At 41.6% G+C, this 26,609-nt stretch overlaps 2 protein-coding genes across 2 annotated transcripts in view; both read right to left on the bottom strand.

The window, feature by feature from the left end:
• Nucleotides 1-26,609, bottom strand: part of LOC133005020 (chemokine-like protein TAFA-2) — a 59,211-nt gene that overhangs the window by 20,598 nt on the left and 12,004 nt on the right. The gene's annotated exons all lie outside the window — the stretch shown is intronic.
• Nucleotides 19,244-26,074, bottom strand: LOC133005478 (uncharacterized). Its single transcript, XM_061075167.1, has 4 exons — nucleotides 26,041-26,074; nucleotides 20,471-20,629; nucleotides 20,066-20,161; nucleotides 19,244-19,552 (listed from the first exon to the last, which is right to left on the bottom strand). The coding sequence occupies exons 2-4, from the start codon at nucleotides 20,501-20,503 to the stop codon at nucleotides 19,244-19,246; spliced, it is 438 nt and encodes a 145-aa protein (XP_060931150.1). The 5' UTR covers nucleotides 20,504-20,629; nucleotides 26,041-26,074.

The raw sequence follows: 26,609 nt of genomic DNA, 5'->3' as shown, positions 1-26,609 counted from the left end.
GAAAAAGAGAGGAGGAAACATTGGGAACTGGCTCATCAGAATTTTGATTTGAAAGGGAAAAACAAAATACCGTGGGTGTCCACACAGAGGGGATCATCCCTGTCAGATGTGCCTTGCCAAAAAACAAACAAAAAAAACAAAATCGCCCGACCCATTTAGATACACTTAGTCAGGCTGCAGCAGACACACAAAGCAGCCTCCACCTCATCAAATACTCATAACACTTCTTTTGGATTGCATTCACCTCCCCCCCTCCAGTTCTGTTGTGCAACTGGCTTCCTTCCAACTTAACAAAGTGACACTTGATCAATAGTCAATAAGGATGTGACGAGACGCCTGATGAGCCACTCCATCTGTAGCAGCCTCCCGCCACCGCCACTAACTAACCAGTAACCACCCATCAACCCAGCTCTGCACTAATCATCCTCACTGATAAGACACCAGCTCCTCGCAGTTCCCCGGCACTGGCAGCTCAGACAAAGGGAATTACCCCCCCCCCGCCCCAGCTCCACCGCCCCCGTCCTGCGACATCATATGAGATATTAGCTCATGCGACAGAGCGGGCCTGCTGACACATGGTGTGTCCTGACACATTACTAACCCCCACTACCGCGGCCGCTACCACCCCACTGCAGACGATTTGTACTAATTTGTGCTGCAGGCGTGATATTAGCGCGGTGAATTGGGTATAAATTGTTAATATGCTCAGATGTATTAACAAAGCGTTACCAGTCAACCATTAACCCGTGGCAGCGTGTGCATGAGGCCCTCGTGTTTTAAACCCATGTTAAGCGCTGAGTGGAGGTGACTTTCTGCAAGCCCTTGCGGGGGGTGGGGGCGTCCACGTCTCCTATCTCATCTGCATTTATGTCTCCCTCGTTCGCTCCCGCCTTCCCCTCCCTCTCCCTCTCTTTCTGTCCAGTACATGGGAGTGTTTGCATCTTCTTTCCCGATCTGCAGCGGTTCCTGATGTGCATTGTCGTGCTCAGAGCCGTGCCAGCCTCTTTCCATGTGTGGTGTCTGTCTCTTTCTCCCCCGGTCTCTCTTTCTCCTTCTCCCCGTCACTCTGGCAAACCGGTATCGAGACAGAAACACAATGATTGCGCTTAGTCCCAACACCTCCACCCCTCCCACCCCCTAGTTTTGGCTTTGTCAGTCAGCAAACTGAGAGGAGAGAGATCTATAGCACAGCGGCCATGTTGATGAGGATTTCATTCTGTTTGAATTCTCTCCCTGTCAGAGGAATAAGGACGGACTCTCGTAAACGTCAAGCTCTGCGTATTTCACTTGAACAGGTTGCCGTGTGTTTGTGCGTGCCCGTGTGTGAGTTATGGTTGCTGTGTGTGTCACAGTGTTGTTGAGGTGTCGTTTGGCAGATCTAGATAAATGGTGTGCTATCAACCTGTTTACTCTCTGTGACAGACTGGACGGTCCCATATGTTACACCACACAAGACCAGTTAGCGCACAGCTCACCACTCACTGCTGCTTTCATCTGCAAACCATGTATGTCTGATTCTCAAAGCTCGTCTGGAGCTTGTTTATCAACATTTTGTGTCAATAAATGGGTGTTCTGCTGAACCAATAGATTATTTTCTTGTTGATAAGCATTGGCACAAAGGATGAAGATACACTAGGGCGGATTTTAAACCGTCATAGGGAAAACTATCATTGAAAATACACATTTTATTGTAACCCACAAATATACAGACACATTTTACTGGTGGACACGTGCTTGTCGGCCTACAGATGAAAATGATAAATGATGAATGAAGAAATGAGCTGCCTCAGTTTCCTGATGTCAGATTCTAATCTTACCGAACACAGCGGGTGTGTCTGATCTCTTAAAGGGCTCCATGTCATAACTGTGACATTTCAAACCGAAATAAACTCACTCCCACAGTATCACTGTGATCAACGGATTCACTGGATCAGCTGAAACACATTTGCATGCAACTTTTGTATCCGGCTGTGGTGAACGTTCAACGGAAGCTCTCATGTGAGCTGTGCTGCACCAAACTACTTTATTCCACCCTGCTCTGTTGAAATTCAAAAACTGAAATCTTACATTTCTAATTTGTAATTTATCATGAGGAAAATCATGGTTAAGTGTCTGCAGAGGAACACACAATCAGTTCAGAATTTTCTAACTTGTTTGACAGTGATGCATGAATGGTTTCTGCAGTGACCCTTCCCTGGTGGCATTGGACACTTTCTAAGCAGACAAGTTCTCCAGGTGATCATTTAGAAAAAGGGGAACAGGGAAAGAATCTGAAGCTGCGATAAAGAGGTGAGATAAAGATCTGCAAATCCTTGGGAACTGTGTCTGATGCGATTCTGAAAAAAAGGCCCAGCAGCATTTGCACGGCACTGTATGTGAAATAGAGTTTTCTAGAACAGAACAATGTTTGGTTTCTCTTTGACTAGAGGTAAGATTTCCAGTTAATCAGTGGTTTTCTTTTGTTTGTTATAAGAACAAGAAGGTGATTGCTAACGTCATCTCTAAAGTCAAAAGCAAAACACAAAATCCCTTCAGCGTAATACTCAGCAATTCCTTAAAAAGACAGAAACAATAATAATGACCCCACACATGTCATTTTGAATACTTAAAGCTCATATCAGCAGGAATCAATTGTACAAGCATGTAAAAAAAATACAAGCTAATCTGCTTTTAGTCTTCTAGTCATTAGACTTCTGAACAACCACAGTAGAACCAGTGTGTTTATCTTGTGTAAACCAATTAATGCTCGATCTGAACACAATGTGTGCCTTTGACGTGTTGGCCACCTATGTAATTGCCACTGTTATAAATTATTGTGTATTTCATCTATTTCTCATTTTAGATTGTTTTTATGTGTTTACTTAATTGTCACTCTGCACTTTGTCTGCAAACTCACTTTCCCCTCAAATTGCTCCTTGAGGGACAAATAAAGTATTTTAAATGGAACTGAACTGAAGAGGTGCAGACTTTATCAGACCCTCTGGTGGAAATACCCACAGCCCACTGTTAAACCAACTTCCTCTATCGTACCAATGTGCTTTGTTTGTTCTTAACACTGTTGGGCAAGGCCCAGTGACCTGACTTAGAACAAAGAGTCGTAAAACCTTAGGCCAGGCTCGGGAAACCCCTTACATTAGAAATCCAGCATGGAGCGCTTATCTCCATGTGGCAGCAGATCACTTCCTGGGTCCTGTGAGGGCCCCCACTGTAAGCCCGCCCCTGGGGGCCAAATCCTGACAATTCAATTGGCCGGGGGCCACACTGACCCCTGACCCCTCCTCCCAGGGGGGAGTCACCTAGAACATGACTTAAATAGGCTGAGCTCACAGAAATCTTTCTCTCTTCACTCCGATGCTGATGTGACAACGGGACCCCCCCCGGGGTCCCACCAGTTAACCCAGCAACTTAAGGAGGCAACTAACTTTTTTTCTTTTCCTCCGATGCTGACGTTCCCATCAGGCCCTTTCGGGTCTGTCCAGAGGTTCCAGCAACTTAAGGAGGGAACTGCTTTTCTCTTAACCTCTCTTCACCCAGATGCCCCAGCAACAACAGAACGGGTTCTACTAGTTAACTCGGTATTTTTAAGAGACTCTCTTTGTCCTCCTCTTTTCCACGCTGCTCAAGTTGTTTTCTGACCTCAAGAGGTCTAACCACACGACTCAGTAACTAAGGAGGCGATTAGACGTTTGTTTAATATCATTTTATTTGAAGTCGTTTCATTTTCTTTTATCTCAGTCAAAGTTTTATCTTGATAGGACTTTTCCTGTTTTAACTTGGAAAGATCAAACAGGAAATTGCTCGCTGGACGATCTCAGACTGTTTCCTTTTCCGCGGACTTTACTTTTCTTTTTTCCAACAATCTACAAACGGCTTCAAACCAGCCGTCCCCTGCAGAAGCGCGACGTTCATCCCGCTGAGGAGTAAGAGGCAATCCACTCCGTTCCTGTAAAACAGCACGTTCTCCGCTGTTACAGAAGAAGACGAAGTTTCATTCCGTCAAGGCAGCACGAATAATTCGCTTCCTTTTCCGGTCCAGCGGCCGAGCCCGGAGCTCCGCTCGTGAGAGAGACCACGTGATTCACTGGCCCCCGACACATTCGCGCCGAGTCGCAGGCACATCGCGAGGGTTGTACAGTAAGAGACTTGATTATCTGGGCAGATGTTAGTTTTAATATGTAGCGTGTTGATTTAATACTTGAGTGTATTTTGTTGATGGAACTTCCGTGTTCCATTGTTTTAGCCGGCCACTACTCCGAGCCGCTACTTCCGGTTTCCGGTTTGATCGCAATGTTTTGTGTTGCAAGTAAATAGGGCCGCGAGAAGCGCCTCCGCCCGCACTGTTAACGTCTGTGTGAGTCTGCAGTGATTTCACCGATCAGAACCTCGGCCCACAACGCTCGCTTGAGGGCTGAGGGGTGAATCCCTGTTAACTCATCTCAGGCGTATTTTTAAGAGCTTCTTTGAACTACCTTACATGTTTTCTCTCTCTCTCTCTCTCTCTCTCTCTCTCTCTCTCTCTCTCTCTCTCTCTCTCTCTCTCTCCTTCTAAACCGACCTATACACACTTCTGACCTGTATTTATAATACAGGTCATGTCACATAGTTAAATCTATGCTTAGAGAGGCTGAACACATCTGGAAACCATTCGGCCCCCAAAGCCAAGCAGAGATAAGAATTCTCTTTGTCTAAAATTTCCTTTGTGTAATTCATGTGACGACCACCAGTGTGCGCTCCGGCCACATGGTGTCATTAACATAGACTCCATCTTGAATAACGCAAGTTAACCCACCATTTTGAGTCTATTATTGCCACGCCTCCGCTCTCTCTCTCCTCCCATCCTGGCTCTAAATTCATAACGGCTCCGCCATCTTGTTTTGTAGTCAATCCGCCATTTTGAGAGTTTTTAGGCCTTGATTCCACGAATCATGATCGGCCTCCATCTTAGACGTGATGTCACTACGCGTCATCGCCACGCCCCCCTTCTTTTTCTCTCTCTCTCGCACACACACACACACACACACACACACACACACACACACACACACACACACACTTTGATAGACACAGACAGATACACACACACAGAGACACATAGATGGACCAGAGGTTACATGCGTGTTCTAAATTGTGATAAGCTGCTGTTGTTATCTTTGAAATATGGGAGTTTGTTAAAATGATAAATCATTAAATAACACTAACTTTATTTCACATACACACACATAGACACACCCACACAGAGAGACACTTTGACACAGACACACACACAGAGACAGACATACATAGGTAGACCGCAGGTTTTACATGTATTTTCTGAATTGTGATAAGTGCTGCTGTGTTTATCTTTGAAATATCGGAGCTTGTTAAAATGATAAATCATTGAATAACATTATAACTTTATTTCCCCTTTTTAATAAATACTTTTGTAATTAAAGTATCTGTAGTCTGTGATTATTTGTGCATAAGTGTGTGATTGCAGCTGGATTATGATTGCCTGTGCTCGAACTTAGAAGCCTTCACTGTTTATTAAGTAATCGTTAATATTAAAATATTGACATTATTAATTTGACATTTATCATTATGAGACTGATAATTATAGCTTGACATCGTTGGTCCCTGGGAAACCAGGGTGGTGCCCCCCCTTTCTCAATTATTAATATAGATAGTATTATTCTTGAATTGATAATTTTATGGTTTTTGACTAATTATTTTCATTATTCTTGGTTGATAACCTTATCATTGTTAATTGATAGCTTGTACTTTCTAATTGATAATTCCTATTTTCTCATTAGTGGTTTTATTGTTATTTGATTACTGATCATCTTCAATTAATAATTTAATTATTTTTGATAGATAATTTTTATTTTAATAATCATATTTCATGATTATTAATAATTAGCCAACGTCGAGTCTACTCCTATTGCACAACATAAATGGTGCCCCCTGTGAGGCGATCTAACTCCAGCTGTATCATAATACTGTGTAAAATAATCCAGATTCTTTTTTTCCAGAAATTTAATTTTTTGAAAAATTTAAATTTTTTTTGAAAATTTGATTTTTTTTCAAAACTTTTCCTTTCTCTCATTTGGTATTGATCATGATTCGTTGTTGAAGAAGAAAATAATTTTGGAAATGTATTCTTCTTTGCAAAGTTTTATTTTTAATTCATTTGAACTTTTACCAAACCGGTATACCAGTGCCTGGTGTATCCGTGATTGGCTGCAGATTGCAATCGGTGGTTGTGTTCTCGAAGCACCAGAATCATAAATAATTTAAGAAAAGAGAAAAATAATTCTAGGAATTTATTTCTCTTTGAAATTTTATTTTTAATCCCTTTGCACCTGTCCCAAGCAGGTATACTAGTGCCTTGTGTATCCATGGTTGGTTGCTTCTAGCATATAAGTGATTGTGTCATCTCAATGCACAATAATTATGATTAAATTTTTGAAGAGAGACATAGGTTCGAAACTAATTTCTCTTTGAAGTTTCTTTATTCTTAATTCCCTTTGCTAAGCAGACTTTTGTGTAACTTTGGTTGGTTGCTGACTGCGTTTCAGTAGTTGGTAATTTTTATAGGAGATTTTCTGCATGCTTTTTGATCTTAAGGAGACAAACTAGATTTGAGAGACTAGTTTTGAGAAGACTAGTTGTTGACCAACTAGGTCTTAAGGATTGAGCCACCGAGCTATCCTTCATTGCTACTTTATAGACACAGGGTGAAGCTCACCTGTGTATCTTGTTGTGTAGTTTTTAATTAAGTGTTTTACCCACTTTATCCAAGCAAGCTTGAGCAGTCCGCCAGGTGTCTTTTCGCACTCAGAAGATGAGTAGCATGTATAACCATTGGGCAAGTGCTCCCTCAGGACAAGACGTCCTATTAGAGACTGTAGCCAGTCTGATTAATTTTTTCTAATGATGCGGTGAGTGAGTTGAGTGAGTATGAAATAAGTACCTGCGATCGTAAGATCAAGAACTGTCCATGCACTCATCAACCCCACTGGCCCGCATCCGAAAATACCCCATGCTCTGGGTCAACTGACACTCCTCTACCAGCAGAGAGCCGAGCTGCAGACCCAAGAACATGCGAAGGCGCTCAGAGCCATGCAAAGCAGCATGTCGAGCGGAGCAGGAGAAAAACTCCCACCTGCGGCATATCATCGAGACCCGCAAAGAACAGGACCAGGCGGTGCAGGAGCATGCGCAGGTCAAAGGTCAGCAGAAAGGGGGGCACAGTCAAACAGAGCTGCCCCCCCCTCCAGCTGAGATCCCTGATGACAGGGCCAGGAGCTGACGTCATTCCCGGTGGAGTCAGCGGAACAGAGACACTGGGAGAAAAGCTGCGAGCACAGCTACGCAACCCTCATGCAGAGGAAGCTTTGCTCTGGCGGGCCAGACACACCCAGCAGTCAACCGCTCCGACCCACTCAACACCAAAGGGGGAGCCGGACTCAACCCCTAGACGTGCAGTGACCTGGGACCGCTATGAGGCAACATCAAACGCCTGTCCAGCGGACACACAGCATCCACTCCAGCCAGAAGGAACACATCCTGCACGGAGCCATCTGATCCACATCACGACGACGGAAGGAATCCGTCCTGGAGGGCTGAAGGAGATTCCCAGTCTGCCACTCAGGCAGAGGCGCACCATGACTCACGGTCGCGTCCTGGATGGTCCTCCACCCCCGGTGCAAGAGATGGTGGCCCCGAAGATGAGTACCGTGGCACATTCGAGTCAAAAGACACTGATGACTCAGCACCCCCTCAAAGAGAGGAAATCCGCAACCGGCGGCAAGAGCCCCTTGAAAAGACATTTATCGCTTCGACCCAGACAACCGAGGGTTTAACGAAGACAACACCGTGGTTCTGGCAGTTCAAACAAGTCCAAACAAATGTGGACCCGGCGCTGGAAGATGACAACTTTTCCCACGTCAAGATGAACCCCAGCAAAGAGAACCAGAAACAACGACCCTTCCAACAGGGTGCCCCTCAAAACCAAGGCGGTGAGGATTTCAACCAGCCCCACAAACAGTTTCGACCTCAGCACCTGAATCCCTCTCCACAGAGAAGTAGGGGCTGTAACCAAAGGAAACCTCATCAATACCAGGAGTATAGAGATGGTGACCGAAATCCAACACATGGGAGGCATCCTGGCACAGAGGAATTAATACGGAGATGTGTGGATGAAGCAATGAGAGACATTGTGCCACGTGTTCCTCCAGGCTCCTCTGAGAGACCAGACACTGAACCCCGTTGGCGAAACTAGGAGCAGACGCCCTCTTTCTCCACTCCTAAAGATGACTTCAATGACTGGGAAGGACCAAGGCGCTGCCAGAAACCCCTCTCACCTCCACACCTGAAAGGGGGGGGGGGAAGAAATCCCAATTTTAAAACAAAGACCGCTCAAACCACTCACTCCATCAATAGTTGCATGTTGTAGACCCTCTGTCAGTAAATTGTATAACGTAGTTCAAGTAGTGAACCTCCTTAGACCTCATTGAGGATTTTGAAGTCGTTACCACTACGGTTGTGCAGCCCTCACGGGTACACTTGGCAATTCAGTCTTGGCAGTGCAATTTCAATATCTGTAGATTTGCAAACCTAGAAATAGGATTTACCATATATTCACAGATTAGCGAACAACAGAACGTGACTCGCCGTTCTAAATGTTTTGGTTTGACAGAATAACACACATGTTTACTTCAAAACACCAGCACCTACTCAAACATTTCCTTCTGTTCCTTTTTCCACTTTTCTTTCATTTCACTCTTCACCGAAATTCATCAGTATGTTAACAATAACTGCCGATAAGCATTATGTGAAATTGAAAATGTGCGCCGTGTTTTAGAATATATGTTGTTTAGCCTCTGTCTGCCCAGACAATTACCTCTCTCTGTTTAGACTCATGCCTCAAAGACATTTATGCCTCATGATGAACTAACTTTCAATACTTCAACTCCACTCAAGGATTACCTCTCCTGGGTTATCACTGGACTCTCGACCCTAGTGTGCCCTGGGAACCGGGTAACGACCCACTTCCCAGGTCAAAGGGGGATTGTTGGACAAGGCCCAGTGACCTGACTTAGAACAAAGAGTCGTAAAACTTTAGGCCAGGCTCGGGAAACCCCTTACATTAGAAATCCAGCATGGAGCGCTTATCTCCATGTGGCAGCAGATCACTTCCTGGGTCCTGTGAGGGCCCCCACTGTAAGCCCGCCCCTGGGGGCCAAATCCTGACAATTCAATTGGCCGGGGGCCACACTGACCCCTGACCCCTCCTCCCAGGGGGGAGTCACCTAGAACATGACTTAAATAGGCTGAGCTCACAGAAATCTTTCTCTCTTCACTCCGATGCTGATGTGACAACGGGACCCCCCCCGGGGTCCCACCAGTTAACCCAGCAACTTAAGGAGGCAACTAACTTTTTTTCTTTTCCTCCGATGCTGACGTTCCCATCAGGCCCTTTCGGGTCTGTCCAGAGGTTCCAGCAACTTAAGGAGGGAACTGCTTTTCTCTTAACCTCTCTTCACCCAAATGCCCCAGCAACAACAGAACGGGTTCTACTAGTTAACTCGGTATTTTTAAGAGACTCTCTTTGTCCTCCTCTTTTCCACGCTGCTCAAGTTGTTTTCTGACCTCAAGAGGTCTAACCACACGACTCAGTAACTAAGGAGGCGATTAGACGTTTGTTTAATATCATTTTATTTGAAGTCGTTTCATTTTCTTTTATCTCAGTCAAAGTTTTATCTTGATAGGACTTTTCCTGTTTTAACTTGGAAAGATCAAACAGGAAATTGCTCGCTGGACGATCTCAGACTGTTTCCTTTTCCACGGACTTTACTTTTCTTTTTTCCAACAATCTACAAACGGCTTCAAACCAGCCGTCCCCTGCAGAAGCGCGACGTTCATCCCGCTGAGGAGTAAGAGGCAATCCACTCCGTTCCTGTAAAACAGCACGTTCTCCGCTGTTACAGAAGAAGACGAAGTTTCATTCCGTCAAGGCAGCACGAATAATTCGCTTCCTTTTCCGGTCCAGCGGCCGAGCCCGGAGCTCCGCTCGTGAGAGAGACCACGTGATTCACTGGCCCCCGACACATTCGCGCCGAGTCGCAGGCACATCGCGAGGGTTGTACAGTAAGAGACTTGATTATCTGGGCAGATGTTAGTTTTAATATGTAGCGTGTTGATTTAATACTTGAGTGTATTTTGTTGATGGAACTTCCGTGTTCCATTGTTTTAGCCGGCCACTACTCCGAGCCGCTACTTCCGGTTTCCGGTTTGATCGCAATGTTTTGTGTTGCAAGTAAATAGGGCCGCGAGAAGCGCCTCCGCCCGCACTGTTAACGTCTGTGTGAGTCTGTAGTGATTTCACCGATCAGAACCTCGGCCCACAACGCTCGCTTGAGGGCTGAGGGGTGAATCCCTGTTAACTCATCTCAGGCGTATTTTTAAGAGCTTCTTTGAACTCTCCTTACATGTTTTCTCTCTCTCTCTCTCTCTCTCTCCTTCTAAACCGACCTATACACACTTCTGACCTGTATTTATAATACAGGTCATGTCACATAGTTAAATCTATGCTTAGAGAGGCTGAACACATCTGGAAACCATTCGGCCCCCAAAGCCAAGCAGAGATAAGAATTCTCTTTGTCTAAAATTTCCTTTGTGTAATTCATGTGACGACCACCAGTTTGCGCTCCGGCCACATGGTGTCATTAACATAGACTCCATCTTGAATAACGCAAGTTAACCCACCATTTTGAGTCTATTATTGCCACGCCTCCGCTCTCTCTCTCCTCCCATCCTGGCTCTAAATTCATAACGGCTCCGCCATCTTGTTTTGTAGTCAATCCGCCATTTTGAGAGTTTTTAGGCCTTGATTCCACGAATCATGATCGGCCTCCATCTTAGACGTGATGTCACTACGTCATCGCCACGCCCCCCTTCTTTTTCTCTCTCTCTCGCACACACACACACACACACACACACACACACACACACACACACTTTGATAGACACAGACAGATACACACACACAGAGACACATAGATGGACCAGAGGTTACATGCGTGTTCTAAATTGTGATAAGCTGCTGTTGTTATCTTTGAAATATGGGAGTTTGTTAAAATGATAAATCATTAAATAACACTAACTTTATTTCACATACACACACATAGACACACCCACACAGAGAGACACTTTGACACAGACACACACACACAGAGACAGACATACATAAGTAGACCGCAGGTTTTACATGTATTTTCTGAATTGTGATAAGTGCTGCTGTGTTTATCTTTGAAATATCGGAGCTTGTTAAAATGATAAATCATTGAATAACATTATAACTTTATTTCCCCTTTTTAATAAATACTTTTGTAATTAAAGTATCTGTAGTCTGTGATTATTTGTGCATAAGTGTGTGATTGCAGCTGGATTATGATTGCCTGTGCTCGAACTTAGAAGCCTTCACTGTTTATTAAGTAATCGTTAATATTAAAATATTGACATTATTAATTTGACATTTATCATTATGAGACTGATAATTATAGCTTGACATCGTTGGTCCCTGGGAAACCAGGGTGGTGCCCCCCCTTTCTCAATTATTAATATAGATAGTATTATTCTTGAATTGATAATTTTATGGTTTTTGACTAATTATTTTCATTATTCTTGGTTGATAACCTTATCATTGTTAATTGATAGCTTGTACTTTCTAATTGATAATTCCTATTTTCTCATTAGTGGTTTTATTGTTATTTGATTACTGATCATCTTCAATTAATAATTTAATTATTTTTGATAGATCATTTTTATTTTAATAATCATATTTCATGATTATTAATAATTAGCCAACGTCGGGTCTACTCCTATTGCACAACAACACTGATGAGTTCATCGAGGATTACTCATTCAAAACCCAGAGATCATATTTTAATATGTTGTATTAAAACACCTTTCCTGGTGTTTTGGAGTTGCCTAATACTATTTATCTCACACTTTGTGCTTCTCTGAAACTGCAGAATTGCAATAACTTTAGAATTTATTGAACCAGCACCTTAACAACCATTAAACCCTGGTATTGAATAAGCAGGTCCCTGCCAATTTATACCTTCAGTGTTAACATAGTCTTGTATAGATTGAGGACATTTGATGACAGTGGCATTAATTAATGAAACTTAACTTTTTACAAATAAACAGGAATCAAGGTTGATCTTTTATCTAAGGGTGTGTTCACAACTGAAAGTCTGAACCAAGGCTCATGTCTTTGTTATATTGTTTACCTGTAATCCATTTCGTTTTTTTGATTCACTGATTTTAAGAAGGATGTGTATCCAATGTCGGTGTGTTGACACTTTGGTATTGACTAATTTGTTTGAAAAAGGGGCATAAAGAAAAGCTTGCTCATTTCATTAATTTCATTGTGAATATAATACAATCATTATCTATTTTAAATATTATTATTTTAATTAATACCAGCAAAATGAAAATCCTATTGTTCATACATTATGTCACCGAAGCTGAAGTCTGCAAGCAATCCGCAAACCCCTTCTTTTTCTTCTTCTATTGTTCTGGCTGTGTCAACTCCCTACAATTGGTCGAAAGTGCAAACAATCAAGAAAAGTTTGATCTGAACTGAGACCACTTCTTTTAGTCAAATAAAATGTTGGTCTGTTGGTCCGGATCGTTATTTTAGTTTGTACCATTACTTTAGTTCGGGCTAAACTGACAAGTCCGAAGGTGAAGACCAAAATGGAAGATGTGAGACATCGAAGTTTTAATTATTTTCCTTCAGACCGTAGAAACAAAAACTGTTTACCCTAAAAGATGTTGGAACATGATTACACAAGGTATTTATCAGGTAAAAATGATGTTGATGGTTTATACATATCGTTTAAACACCTTCAATGGCCACTGAACATTGACGGGTGATCTGATTAGCTCTGTGATTGGTGCACTAAGCTCATCTCTCCTTTAAGCCTCTCCTCCATTGTGTCAGCACTTTCTCTCTAACTGCATTCATCAGGACAGAGCATTACATCTTTCCACTCCTCTCCTCTCTTGCCGCTCTCGGTCTCTCATCCCATCCTTCACTACCGAATGAAAGGGAAACCCTGGTGCGTCTGAAACTGGCTGGTAGCAGAGCCAGAGGTGAAAAGATGAGAAGAGAGAGGGAGGGGAGATGAAGGCTGTAAAGAGGAGAGAGGAGGAGGCGGAGGAGGAGGAGGAGGAGGAGGAGAAAAGGCGCAGCTCGTTCTGACTGTAAATGGAGTGAAAGAAGTGGAGAGTTTGTTTTGGAGGGATGATTAATCTCTGTTAGGACTCTGTGGGAAGGAAACTGAAGAAGCACCATAGTTGAGCTATTAGTACACAGCAGGATAAACCTAAGCTCTGAGTGTGTCTGCTGCGACTTTTAAAATCCCACTGAAAACAATGTGTCTGAAGAGCCACTTGCTCAGTGCCATTACTCTTGCTACTTCAGTTCAGCTTTTGATTAAAAAATATCTTTGCTCCTTTTAAACCTGTTGACAGTTCACACTTGTTACATTGACTTTCTAGGGGTCAGAGTCAATAAAGCGAAATTGTGTCCCTGTTTACTAATATATATTTTTTGTTTTATCCATCAGTGTTGGACCTCTGTATCATGTATCTGCCATTATAACCTCACATGTGTTTCCTTTCAAATTGCCTCATTGAGAATTTCCTCTGGTAAAAGAAAATAAAAATAAAACATAGGTCATCTGTGCTGCAGCTCATTACCGCCCATATTTTTAGCTGACCTTTTTGTTTCAGGTAGATGATGAATCTCTGTTAGGACTCTGTGGGAAGGAAACTGAAAGAACCAACATAGTTGAGCTATTCGTACACAGCAGGATAAACCTAAGCTCTGAGTCTGTCTGCTTTGACTTTTAAAATCACACTGTCTAAAGAGCCATTTGCTCAGTGCCATGACTGTTGTCAGTTTCATCTTTGGATTTAAAAAAATCCAACTCACATTTCAACGCTAGCCTGGTTGTGAGTGTCCTCTTGTAAAAGAAAAAACATCTGTGCAGCTCATTAACACCCATATTTTTACGGAACCCGTAGTGGCTGTAGCTAATATCACAGCAGCTAAGGTGTTAGTCCGGTGACGTACTATAAAGAGTGATGAAGTCCTTGTGAGGTGGAGGTCGGGATGGACTGATCAACAATCACAAGAATTTCAGACAGGAGATATTTGCTTGTTTCCCGTGTTCATGTTGTTTCTTTTACTTGTGAACATTCCACAATCCTAACCGCACTCGTATAATTGTATGACAATAAACATTCTGTAATCTTCATTAGAGAGTACTTTAATTCAAACTAGGATATTTTCCTAAACCTAACTAAGCAGTTTTGGGGCGTAAACAAACAGGACATTTTCATAAGTCTAACCAGTACCAGTATAATTTTTACAAGTACAACCAAGGTCCGGTACGCCTGCCATCGTTGGCGTGATATAGCAGGAGAGATTAATTTACTGTTTAAGTTGTCCTCTTCCTATAGGCTTTGTAACAGAAGACATTTCAACATTTCACAGAAGGAAAAGAACAGGTGTTAAAAATGTAATGTGAGTGTATTGAATAGAACAGATATGTTTTTAATGTAAGAAGGAAAAGCTGTGCCTTCTCTAGTGTAACCAGTCAAAATGTCTGATTAAAATCTTTTTCACATCACACGTTGCCTTCAAATGGAGCTCATGAGCTTGTGCCAAAGAGGACATTTTAGACAGTTTAGCCAACTATTAGGTGGTGGATCTAATGCAATAAATGTAAAGGCTGAAGGCCAGAAGGAACAAATGAGGCTGTTTATGTATGTACAATAATATTTCCAAGCCAAACTCCATATGGCTTAAATCTTAATATGTTGATTTAACGTCCCATGGAAAATGACCTTCCATGGCCTCTGTCATTTCAAAAAACAAACACGTCATAACCTATGAGTTTTCAGAAGATTCCGATGTCCAAGGCTTTGAAAACCACAGGTGGGGGCATTAAATGGACTCTTCTCATGAACATAAAAACATTTTCAAACATCAGATGACATGACTTCTCCCCAAAAGTTAAGCAGAATCGTAAAGTTCATAAACCCTACCTCCTCCACGTTAGTGGATGGGACAAGGTCAAAATCAAAAAGTCAACTTCGTCCATATCAAGTATATGCTTTTTTAAAGACGACTTCTGTCATTCGTGTTTGTTGTTTGATAAAAACATGATGAAATGTTGTGATTGACAGTCTGATGGGTCTGTATCAGTCCTGTTCTCTAATACTGTGCAGAGCCTGGCTCCAAATGGGCGAAGGGGCAGCATTCATATCCTGGACATTTTGGCTTCATTTCTTGATAGTGAGAGGAAGTGGAGATGCATCAACTATCTTTTTACATAGTCTACGAATCACACCTTTTGTGTGTATGCATGATTAAACTGCTTTGAATTGACATCTCCTTCTTGTTTTGACTGAGCTTGCTGCATCCGTGAAGGCAGAACAAATTACATGTTTATCATTCTTGTTCGAGTCTGGAGGTCTAATTAGCCAGGCTACTTGAAAACACCAGTGTGGGTGAATGGAACATTTAAAGGCCACAGTGGAATGATTGTGTAATTGCAGCACAGCACTGCCCGGCACCTAACAGAGCTTGTATCCACAGACTAACACCCATGTGAGTGCAGCCTTCTAAAGGGCAGGATGTTTCCCCAACGACTTTCCTTTTTTGCATATCCCTTCAGTTCACACGCACAGTCCCATATATTTTTTTCCTTGTTAAAGTAAAGCACAGCTAAGTTGTTGCAGCAAAGCAATATTTGCTTCAGGCGGTATGTATAATTCACTTTAGACCCATCACGGGAGATATTAACGAAGCCTGTGGCAGTTTCATTTTGAGATAAAAAAAAGACAACCAAACACTTATTTATCTGATGCACATTTTAAAGGTTCTTCATTTTTCTTGCCAACAGACTTACAGTAAGGTACATGCAGTACACTCTGCACACACTGCTTCGGGAGCTCTGAGCAATGATTCCGGCGTCTCTGTTGTCTGTTTAGCACTCAGCTGCATATTTTCCCTGATAACCTTTTATTTACACATACATGTAATTCACTGCTAACTAACCTTAACCTTGATTTTTGGTTTAAAGCAAAAACCCATAATCCTGACAGTGATTTTCTTTTGTAGTCTCCAGTGGTTCGTCTAATTTAAATTCCAAAAGAACAACTACTTGATGAAATATTAAAGAGGCAACTGTTTTTCTTAATTATTAAGGAGGCATTTTCTGATTAATTAGGTTACCTTGTTACTTGGAAATGTCCTCGTAATTACATTTTTGTATAAAAGTTTGCAAAAACCTCAACTTGAGCCCAAATGTCAAAGAGTCAAGGAGAAAGTCACTTTGCTCTGATATATTAGTTCAGTGTTGTTTTAGGAAACGATGGAGATGAAGCTCTCAATAAATCAGGTGAGACATGAAGATCAGATGGAGACAAAATGTCATGATCACTTTCGTAGGAACGGAAACATGAATCATTATCCTCTTCTTCGATGATGCGTCACACAAAGTGTAACAATCACTGGCATCTACAGTGTCATTGCTACTGAATCTCGATGCACCATCTCAAGCAAGCAGTGTCTCTTTCTTCTAAACAAAAATACTGATAAAATTAATGAATTAAAAAAAACACAAGTACACAAACATCATGCAGAAAATATCAAAAAGGAAGCCCAGTTATTTCCGGGGAAAATCTCTCTTGTAGATTAAAAAATGGGAGAATTTCTATTAATCTGAACCAAAATAAACACTCAGTGAGGGATTGAGTGATTTGTGCTTTAATGCAGCCCGCAGAGTATTTACAGTGGTGTTCTGCTAGGATTAGTTGTGTGAGAGGATTAGTGAAGCTGCATTACTGCTGTTTTATTTAACTCACAACAGCAAAGGACTAAAAATAAAAGCCTCTTAACCACATTTAGGCAACATGAGAGGCCAGGCTGGACAGTTAGACAAACATGATGTTTGTATCCTGTTAATTTTTTTAAGACCTGAGCTAGAAAAGGGATGTGCATAAACACACGCATTCATTTAACCACACACTCAACTTTCTGTACTTAATCTATAATCTAGTAATCCGCTGAAAGTTGCCCTCTGCAGCATATGCTGCGCACGGAGACACTGTCATGTTCGTTAAAGCGATGATGTTGGTGAGAGTGCAGCATATGCAGATACTGGCAGGATCAACAGAGTGGGAAACTCACCGTGAGAGGAGAGGATTCATGCAAAAAGACGGAGAGAGAGAGAGGGAGACAGTGGAAGCGAGACTCGGAGAGAGAGAGAGAGAGAGAGAGAGAGAGAGAGAGAGAGATTTGCAGAGGCAGCACATTGCCTCTCTCTCCCTCTCTGTCTCTTTCTCTCTCCAATACTCTTTCCTGCATCAGCATTGATCACAGTACATCAGTAAAGTAAGAGCATCCCATCCATCAGTGCATGGCTCTGGAGCTGCCGTCACGAATACTAAAGCTGCTCCCCACAGTGTGCACACACACACAAAGGCTCGGTCATATAGATACTGTTTACTTTATCAACAATAGTATGAAACCGACTACCATAGAGGCACTTTTAATCACAATGCTTCACCAAGTAACAAAAAAATCCAAAAGTGATATTTGTCATGTCAGTTTTCCTATGAGTTATGTATTACGTCCTTTTTTAGTCCAAGTTTTGCCTCGACTCGTTTTATTTTTCACTATAACATATTTTTGGGAAAGTATTCAAACAACAACTGGTTTGTTCATGATTACTCTTTACTGTGTAACAAATTGCTCCCATATCGGTGGCTCTATTGTAAATTGTGATGGTGGCACAATCCTGTAAGTGTTCAAGAATAAGGGCAGCTGCAACTGCCAGTGTTGGCTGACAACCAAATTCATCTATTACCTCAGCCAAGGAGGTTATGTGTTTGTATTTGTTTTTTTGTTTTTTTTAGCAGGATTTCGCAAAACACAAATGAAAAACAGAAGGATTGATATATATGAATGTGTAGAGTTGGTGCAGATCCAAATATAAAAACCCAGATCCAGTGAATGATCTAGTTAAATGTGGTTGCATAAGGGAAATGTTGGGCCTTGGCTGAGGTGTGCGCTCTAGTGACATTCTAGTCTTTAACACACCCACAAAAATAAGTTATAAGGCCTTGATTTAGCTGTTAAACACAAAAGAGAGTCAGTTGAGGTGGGAAACAAATACAGAATTTACACCAGACGTTAAGATGTGTTTTGAATCAGATATAAATCAGCTTGACCACATGAAAGTACAGATTAGGAGAACACATTTATGCCAATGTAGCAGCAGCACACTGTAAAAAAGAAAAAGTTGAGAAAACGTAAAATATCAAGGCAACATGATGCAAGAGATTTTTGAGTTTTCTCAACTTTTGCCTGCTGTTGTTGACTTAACTAAGGTTTTCAAGTTCTGCAAAGAGTTCTGCCAACTTGGATCTTCTTGTTCACCTAATTAGGATAATCATGTGAGACTAATAAAGAAATTCTTGCTTGAATGCCATGTATTTCTACCTTCACTAAACGCAGATTTTTTTGTTGAATTAATAAACAATTATGCCCCTCAATGTCATGCATTTGTACCTCCTTTAAACGTAGGTATTCTTGTTGAATAAACGTACAATTATCCCTTCAATGGCATATATTCCTAGATGCACCAAACACAAATATTCTTGTTGAATAAACATACATTTTATCTGTATAAATAATCAGATAATAAATAAAACACAGTACAGCTGAATGTTATCTGAAATATTTCTTTATTTCTTTATATTTTTTTATTTATTTTGAACAGGCGGGTTAAGCGCCTTTGTAAAAAACAATCTTCTCAAATTAGTTCGCAACATCAAATTGAATGACTAACCATTTTTGTATACACATACAACAATGTGTATTCAAACACATACACAATGTGTATATTCAAACACATACACATACAACAATGTGTATATTTAGACACATACACATTGTGTATGTGTATTCAAACACATACACATACAACAATGTGTATATTTAAACACATACACATACAACAAGGTGTATATTTAAACACATACACATACACAATGTGTATTTAAACACATACACATACAACAATGTGTATATTTAAACACATACACATACAACAATGTGTATATTTAAACACATACACATAAACAATGTGTATTCAAACACATACACAATGGGTATTCAAAATAAAAGTTTCGTTTTCAAAGATCTTGTGCGCTGGGAGCACCGAGAGCCACCAAGCTCAAAAAAGATAGTCTGGATGGCTTCAAATGTATACCTCAACTGTTTGGGGTAATTTATATTGAGGGCGTATAGAAGGCCAAAGAGGTAGGCGAACGCAGAGGAGAGGTTTTCCATTTCATGCAGCACGATGCCCCCTTCCAAAACAACTGCATGGTCTCGAGCATGTGAGATGTCGGCTTCGTCATCTAGGATGGTGAGGATGGCCACAGACGCCCCTTCCAGCACTGGTGCCAAAATGTCAGTGTCCTGAGGAAAAATAACAGATGCATTTGAGCCTTGACAAACTAGAAAGAGCATTTTCTGAAGAAAATGTGTGTGAATGCTGAGAAGGACCGTGCTAAAGCTGAAAAGTATAATTTGTAGGCTGAGATATGATTGGCTTCATAACGGCTAAAAACAGTTGAAGTGTTAAAAAGGCATAAGAAAATGGGCAGCTATACACTGGAACCTGACAGCCAAAGAAAATTGATGAAGCAATGGCAACATAGCTGACGTAATAGCTGAAAATAGATTTAGTAGTTTAGAAGTACAACTTGTGAAAAGGAGGTTGATTTACATGAATTGTAAAAAAGTTAGTGTGAACAATGTATGAAAATATGAACAAATCAGAGAAATATGATTACTGCACTGATAAACTGCACTGGGGAGGTGTATGTTTCCATTTTGGATGAACTACTACTTTAAAACATCTCATGAGAATGAGGAATTAGCTACATGGCCTGAAGTATTTATCTTTTTGCTACAGTTACTAGTACTTACCAAGCACTTCATGAAAAACTTTTTGGTATCTTCGCGGAGGAAAATGGGCAAGCCTCTCAGTGCTGCTGTCTTTCGGTGTGTAACAATGTCAGATGTCTAAAGAGTATCCAGTGGAAAATAAGTATTTCAATAAGTATAGTACTGTACTGAACATACACATAATGCAAAATCAGAAATCTTTTATAGTACTGAAGATGAAGCACACACAACTTTACTTTAACAAATTAAAATACTGTTAAACCAAATGCCACCAAAACACAAAGGAAGGACTGCGGACATCCATTTTTACTGAAGCATATCCACTAAGGTAGTTTTTACAGCACCCAACATCTTTTTCTGTGTCTGTTATAAGAAAGTATATTCATGCTCTTCTAAAAATGCCAGGCAAAGGAGCACTTCACTCACCTGATCATCGAGTTTATCAAGGAGGTCTTCCATTTCTTGGCCAAAACCACCCTTCTTAGTCCGGTAGAGTTTTAGCAGGCCAGGTCCAAATCTTTCAAGAGATGCATTAAAAGTCCCCAGGAGGTCTTTGCTGGTGATACGCCGAAATTCTTCAGATATCTAAACAAGAAAATCAACAAAATATTGTAATTAATTGCAATTTCAATTAAGCATGGGGATTTTTTTTTCTTTAACTGGAAGAAATGGGCTTCCATAGGAGTGAGATGGTTAGGGTAAGAAAATTAGGACAGGTCACAGAATCAAATGGATCATAGATTTAAATGTAACACTGGCAAGACAGAATTGACACATTTCCCCAGTAGATACTGTTCTTCTTCAAGAAAAGCCAATGTAGTTGTATAAGACAATTGCTAAATAAATTAGGACATCCTTACCTCCTGAGACGAAAACAGCGCAGGCCACCTCTCTTGGACCTCAGATACCATAGGCTGACGCTCCACGACTTCTCTCCGCCTGAGGGAAAACGTCAGCTCCATCTTCTGCTGTATCAATGTCATGTTCCTTTTCTTCTTTTTCATTTCATCAACCAGAGCAACTCTTTCCTCTTCAAGTGTAGAATCATCATGGTGTTGTGGATAATCTGGCACATGATTGACCTCTCCACGTTTGGGCTTCTTCAGGGTGAACGGGCTGTCATCTTCACCCCCCTCTTTTCTTTTCCTGTTCACATTTACCTCATTGCATCCTGCCTGGCGAAGCTTTGATCTTTAGTTTCCAAGTTTGTACTTGATACTTGTTTTCCATCCCTCATGGCCTGTGATGCCACTTGGCTCCTTCAGGCATGGATACTTATGAACCAGCGCAGCGGCAACTGACTCAAGCTCATCTTTCTCGGGGTAGCTTTTGATTTCAAAAATTGCCTGTGCAATTTTATCCAGTATCTCCATTTTCATGTCTCTTGTCACTGCAAGGCCCTTCTTTGACTTTTTATATGTGTCATTGGCCTTACACAATTTCAGTTCCACATCATATGCAAACTTAGGGATAGGAAATGGAGATGGCCACTCTGCGACTTGCCTTAAATTATTCTGGATAGAATCAGTCCAACTAGGCCTAAAATCTTCAGAGTGAACACTGAGTGTGTCCTGAGAGGAGACTGAACTAGTGGATTGGTCAAGTGGACATGAATCACTGTTCCACATTATATGCAAGACTGCACGCTCAGCTGGTAATTCAGACATTTCTGTTAAGTTGCAGAGTGCATTTCCAAACTCTGGATCCTCAAACTGTAGTGAGAAATCACCTTGAAGTTCAAGTCTCTCTTTCAGTATATCAATAAATTGCCCCACAGATGTTGGGACTTCAGGAAGCTGGATTCGCCGGGCTTCTCTGGTAGAAAGAACGACCCGAAGTAACAAAGTCTGAAAAGAGAGGAGAGAGATTTATCAGCTGATTATGTTTGATTAACAAATAATTTAGTGTCCAAATGAGAAGAGAAGAAAAGCAAAAGGAAAGGAAAGAGGGGAGCAGAGGACAGGAGAAGAGAGTTGGTGAGGAGAGGAAAGACAGAGGGTGGTGAGAGAGGAGAAGAGGGGAGAGAGTGAGCAGATGAGAGACAGAGGGGGAGGAGAGAGAAGAGAGAGTGAGGAGAGGAGACACAGAGGAGGAGGAGAGCAGAGGAGAGGGGAAAGAACATACCATTTTGAATAGCTTTAATGGAGAATGAACTTCCTTGGGGTCACCATAAGCTTTCCACCAACTGTGTATGCTGCTAGAGGGTGGTAATCCGTCAGCACATCTGGATCCAGAAGAAGAAGGTCTGCACAGGTGTGATATTCAAGCTCATAGGACCTGAAATGTTCAACGTACCAGGAAGACAGTCTTTTACAAATGAATGCCACATCCTTTGCAATGACAAGAATGCTCACAATCTTATGGAATTCCGGGAGGCCACTGCACTGTCCAGCAGATAAAATCATGCCCGCTGCATACTGTGTCCATGCAGGTGAATTGTTTTAGACAGAGACACACTGTCTAGATGTGGGTACTTCTTCAGTATTTCCCACTTGATTGATGGATCCAGATCTGAAACCCTGACCACTTTCACATTTTCAACATACAGTTTTGGCTTGAAAAGGTTCCCACTGTCCAGATGGTATGCCATCATCTGCTGGTGTTTTGAGGAGAGAGTGAGCAGCACATTTTTCCAGTTGTGAGTGTCATGGACAACCTTTTTAAAGAAGCTATGTTTTGCCTCGAATCTCATTGTCCACAATTCCACTAAAGGTCCATAGCAGCGAATAAGTTGTGGGTAGTGGTCAATGAAGTGGTGTTTTGGCCTCAGTCTGAACTCTGGAAAGGTACTGGTGAGCAACTTGCGATGATCCAGTAGTTTACAAGATAAATAACACAATGCTTCCTCAGAGAGACAGTTTGACACAACAATGTCAACAATTTCCTTGAGGTCCATCAAAATCTCCCAGGCAGGCTCCTGTTCTGGTATCTTACGTCCAACTATAAAAGGAAGTAAGCGCAGCAGTGTCCAATTTTCATGCCCATTACCTCCAATTGTTCCTTTTTCAAAGCTTGCTTTTGGAATTTTTTGAGGCTTGTTTACTTTGTCTGAATACTTGTAGGGAAATGATTTTATGCAGTCATTTAATGCATCAAATGTCATAAAGCCTTTTGAGATCAGATTTTTCAAACATAAGGACAATTCCACAGGGATGACTCCTTCAAAAAGGTCATGCAAAACATCTGGAGGAAATCCAGTTATTGGGTGAAAGAACAGGAGATGTTTTCCCAGGACACATTCACTTTTAACCCCATTAACACTTTTAACGCACTTCTGCCTAAGCTCTTCCAGAAACAAGTTATGTTGCTCAACACTTCTCAATTGGAAATCATTAACTTCAGTGGTTGCAATTTGGTCCCGACTTATCAAACAAAACCGACAGAACTTTTCAACAGTAAAACTTTCTTGAAAGCCTGCAAGACCATGTGCACCAAGGTTATCAGCACAAACACAATATACAGTGCTTTTAACAAACTGACCCACAACTTCAACAAAAATTCCCTCTTGTTCTAGACACTTTATGTCTTCAAGCAATGGCTCAAGAAACTTTTCATAACCATATTGTTTGACATCCACACTTTTACCCAAGAGAGCTACCTGAATTGAAGTGAGACTCGATCGAAACCTGACTGGTAAATTTAGAACTACCCAATATACTGCAGTAATCTTATGGATTTTTCTAGAGGTGCCCAGTGGGTTACAAACTTCAAAATCATCAATATATAATGCCAAACTGATACAGATGTTTTGTTGTCCCAGTAGCTTGTTCTCCTTGTAGTACTTGCCGTCCTGAAAAGACTTAAAGTTACCAGATAAATCTCTTTGATCAAATACAATTTTGTCCAAAAAATCTGAACATCCAAGTAAAGTTTCAAGTACTTTGGTGACTGATATATATACAAATGAGTTTTTATGGGCTGTGTTGTACAGATATTCTGTGGGTTCAATAACAGGAAAGTGCTCTTTGAAATATATATTCCTTCGGTGATCTGTAGATAGGGATCCTTTCTCTAATGTTGTTAAAATGAGTGGATTAGTTTGAACTATAGCACTAGAAATTTCTTGCAAAACAGAATCATTTACTTCAATTTTATGTTTTGAAAGGATCTCTTTGACACTGTTCAAAGTTTGAATGTTAGAGAAAGACAGCAGATTATGCAAATCTTCTACAATCTTTTGTGTTGCACCTCGAGAAACATGCAACACAGTTTGCATAGACAAAAAGAGAGAAGCTAATTTGTGCTCAAGAGTCTCACTATCTACATCCTCAACACTATCTTAAACCTCATTTAGTCTCACAGTATTATGAGCTGATGTCCCTGCTTCACTATCAGATTGTTCATCATCAATTATCTCATCTTCAGTAACAGTTCTTGCTATTGTTCGGAAATCCTTAAGTGTAAAATGTTTATGGTTTCGACTTTTGTGAGAACTGAAGGTTGGGCGAGTGTTTGTTTTAAAGGTACACCTTAGAAAGGGACATTGTACAGTTTCTCGTTTCTTTAAATGATGTCCGAGATGGTTCCAAAAAATGTTTTCACTGCAAATTTCTTTAAAATCACACAATTCACACTGAAATGTAAAATTTTCATGGGATTTCACTGTTGAGTGTGATCTTGAGATGTGTGATCGTAACGCTCCAGGTGTTTTAAATACACAAACACAGTCTGTATGAATGCAAGGCCAGTGTGCACCTTGTCCGTGATGAAGCCGCAAATGCTTGAGAAGAGTCTCTTGGCTGGAGCTTTCAAATTTGCAAAATTTACAGTGCATGAAATCCACCTCTGAAACACAAGAGACACATATAACACAAAGTCAGTTTTGCTACAATCACTTTCACAACAGTCTCTGTAATTTATAACACAACTACAGATGTCAAACTTGAATCCTTTTAGGGATTCAAATCTTTCTGAGTCACTAAACAGATCCAGATCTTACGAGTCATTTGTCCATAAGCATATAAATTCTACCAGTGAAACAGAGCCCGTCTGTCTTAGACTATAAACAGGATAAATACATTCAAATTTGAGAGCTAGGCTATTATGCGAGGAGGGCAGTCTGCTGTTTGTGCATTTGAAATTTTGATGCAGGAAATAAAACTTTGCATTTTCATCTTATTAAAAATTCTCTGACGTTAATTATGAGGCTGTTAGTAGTTCACAATGTTTTTATTTAGCTGCATTATATTCAACAGACACAAATACAGTATTATATTCTCATAACTCACAGTCAGCATCACTCATTCAACTGTAAATACAGTAAATGACATCATAGAAATGTGGAAATATAACTCCATAATTATTGACCGATTCTGATAACACATAATGCTGCAGAGAATAAAATGCTCCTCTGTGTTTAGTCTGTATTAGCCTCTAAAGTTCGTCCGGAGGGGACGTCCCGGTCCGGGACCCGGTCCTGGTCCGGGATGCAACTGACGTCCCGGACCGGGATCCGGTTCCGGTCCGGGACCCGGAGCACCTGGAGGTGCGCCGGTCCGGCACCTGGAGGTCCCGGACCGGGTCCGGGACGTCTCGGAGGTGCACGGAGGTGCTCCCCCCAAAATGTCACCAGCCGCCACTGTGTCTGCCCCATGAAAGCGTATGCATGACCACTCGCGTTTGCATGGGCACCTGGAGGTGCGCCGGTCCGGCTCCAGGTGCCGGACCTGGAGGCGCCGGTCCGGCACCTGGAGGCACCTGGAGGTCCCGGGACCCGGAGCACCTGGAGGTGCACCGGGACCGGGTCCCGCACCTGGAGGTGCACCCGGGTCCGGGACGTCTCGGAGGTGCACGGAGGTGCTCCCCCCAAAATGTCACCAGCCGCCACTGTGTCTGCCCCATGAAAGCGTATGCATGACCACTCGCGTTTGCATGGGCAAAATACAAAACGGGTTATCTTAACAAATTTAACCACAGCAGAAGTGCTATAAACATGCCAGTCTATGCCAGAACTAACGTAATTTAATGTGATAAAAGTAAAAACGCACTTACCATACCTTCTTGAGCAAAATTGTTGTGGGCTCCACGTCGTTGTCCGTCCAGAAAATGTCCCGCTCAGGTTCAGCAGAGAGCCGTTAAAACCGGAACTGGAATCTACTGAGTTGGCCCAACTTAACTCAAAAATCTGCTCAAAAATTTACAAATCCTTGTTGTGCTGATTTAAAATAGTAGTTAGGACAACAATGAGAGAAAATTGCTGGACAGACAAGATTTTATAGATTGCATATTGCAAAGCCTTATTTCTGAGTCAGTTTAATTAGAAAATTCTTATGAGATCAACAATTACTAGTTACCATTTTTACAGTGCAGGTAAATTAAACGGTAAACACAAAGCAGTCCTCTCCTCAGTCATCACATTACTCGGGCTACAAGAGTATCGTGAACATGACCAAGCAGACACAGTAACACAGCTTCAGAGAGGGTTGCCATCTTGTACTCTTCCTATCTACATGTCGTCGACTGTAAGTTTGGAGCTGCAACCACGAGAGGAGAATGTGACGTGATCTGGACAGACTGATCAGATCTTAATTAGTTCTGAGTGTGGACACTCCAGATGCATGTTGAT

The sequence above is a fragment of the Limanda limanda genome, chromosome 7, assembly GCF_963576545.1.
Source record: "Limanda limanda chromosome 7, fLimLim1.1, whole genome shotgun sequence".
Lineage (NCBI taxonomy): Eukaryota > Metazoa > Chordata > Actinopteri > Pleuronectiformes > Pleuronectidae > Limanda > Limanda limanda.
Note: the sequence above shows the minus strand (reverse complement) of the source record. Positions and strands in the feature narration are given on the sequence as shown.

What these genes read in the sequence shown, in the direction of transcription:
- LOC133005478 (XM_061075167.1), bottom strand. Translation starts at nt 20,503, where the DNA reads ATGGAAGACCTCCTTGATAAACTCGATGATCAG. An exon ending in TTGATAAACTCGATGATCAG is followed by an intron (nt 20,162 to 20,470) that starts GTGAGTGAAGTG and finishes GATACTCTTTAG; the next exon opens with ACATCTGACATTGTTACACA. An exon ending in AGTTTTTCATGAAGTGCTTG is followed by an intron (nt 19,553 to 20,065) that starts GTAAGTACTAGT and finishes ATTTTTCCTCAG; the next exon opens with GACACTGACATTTTGGCACC.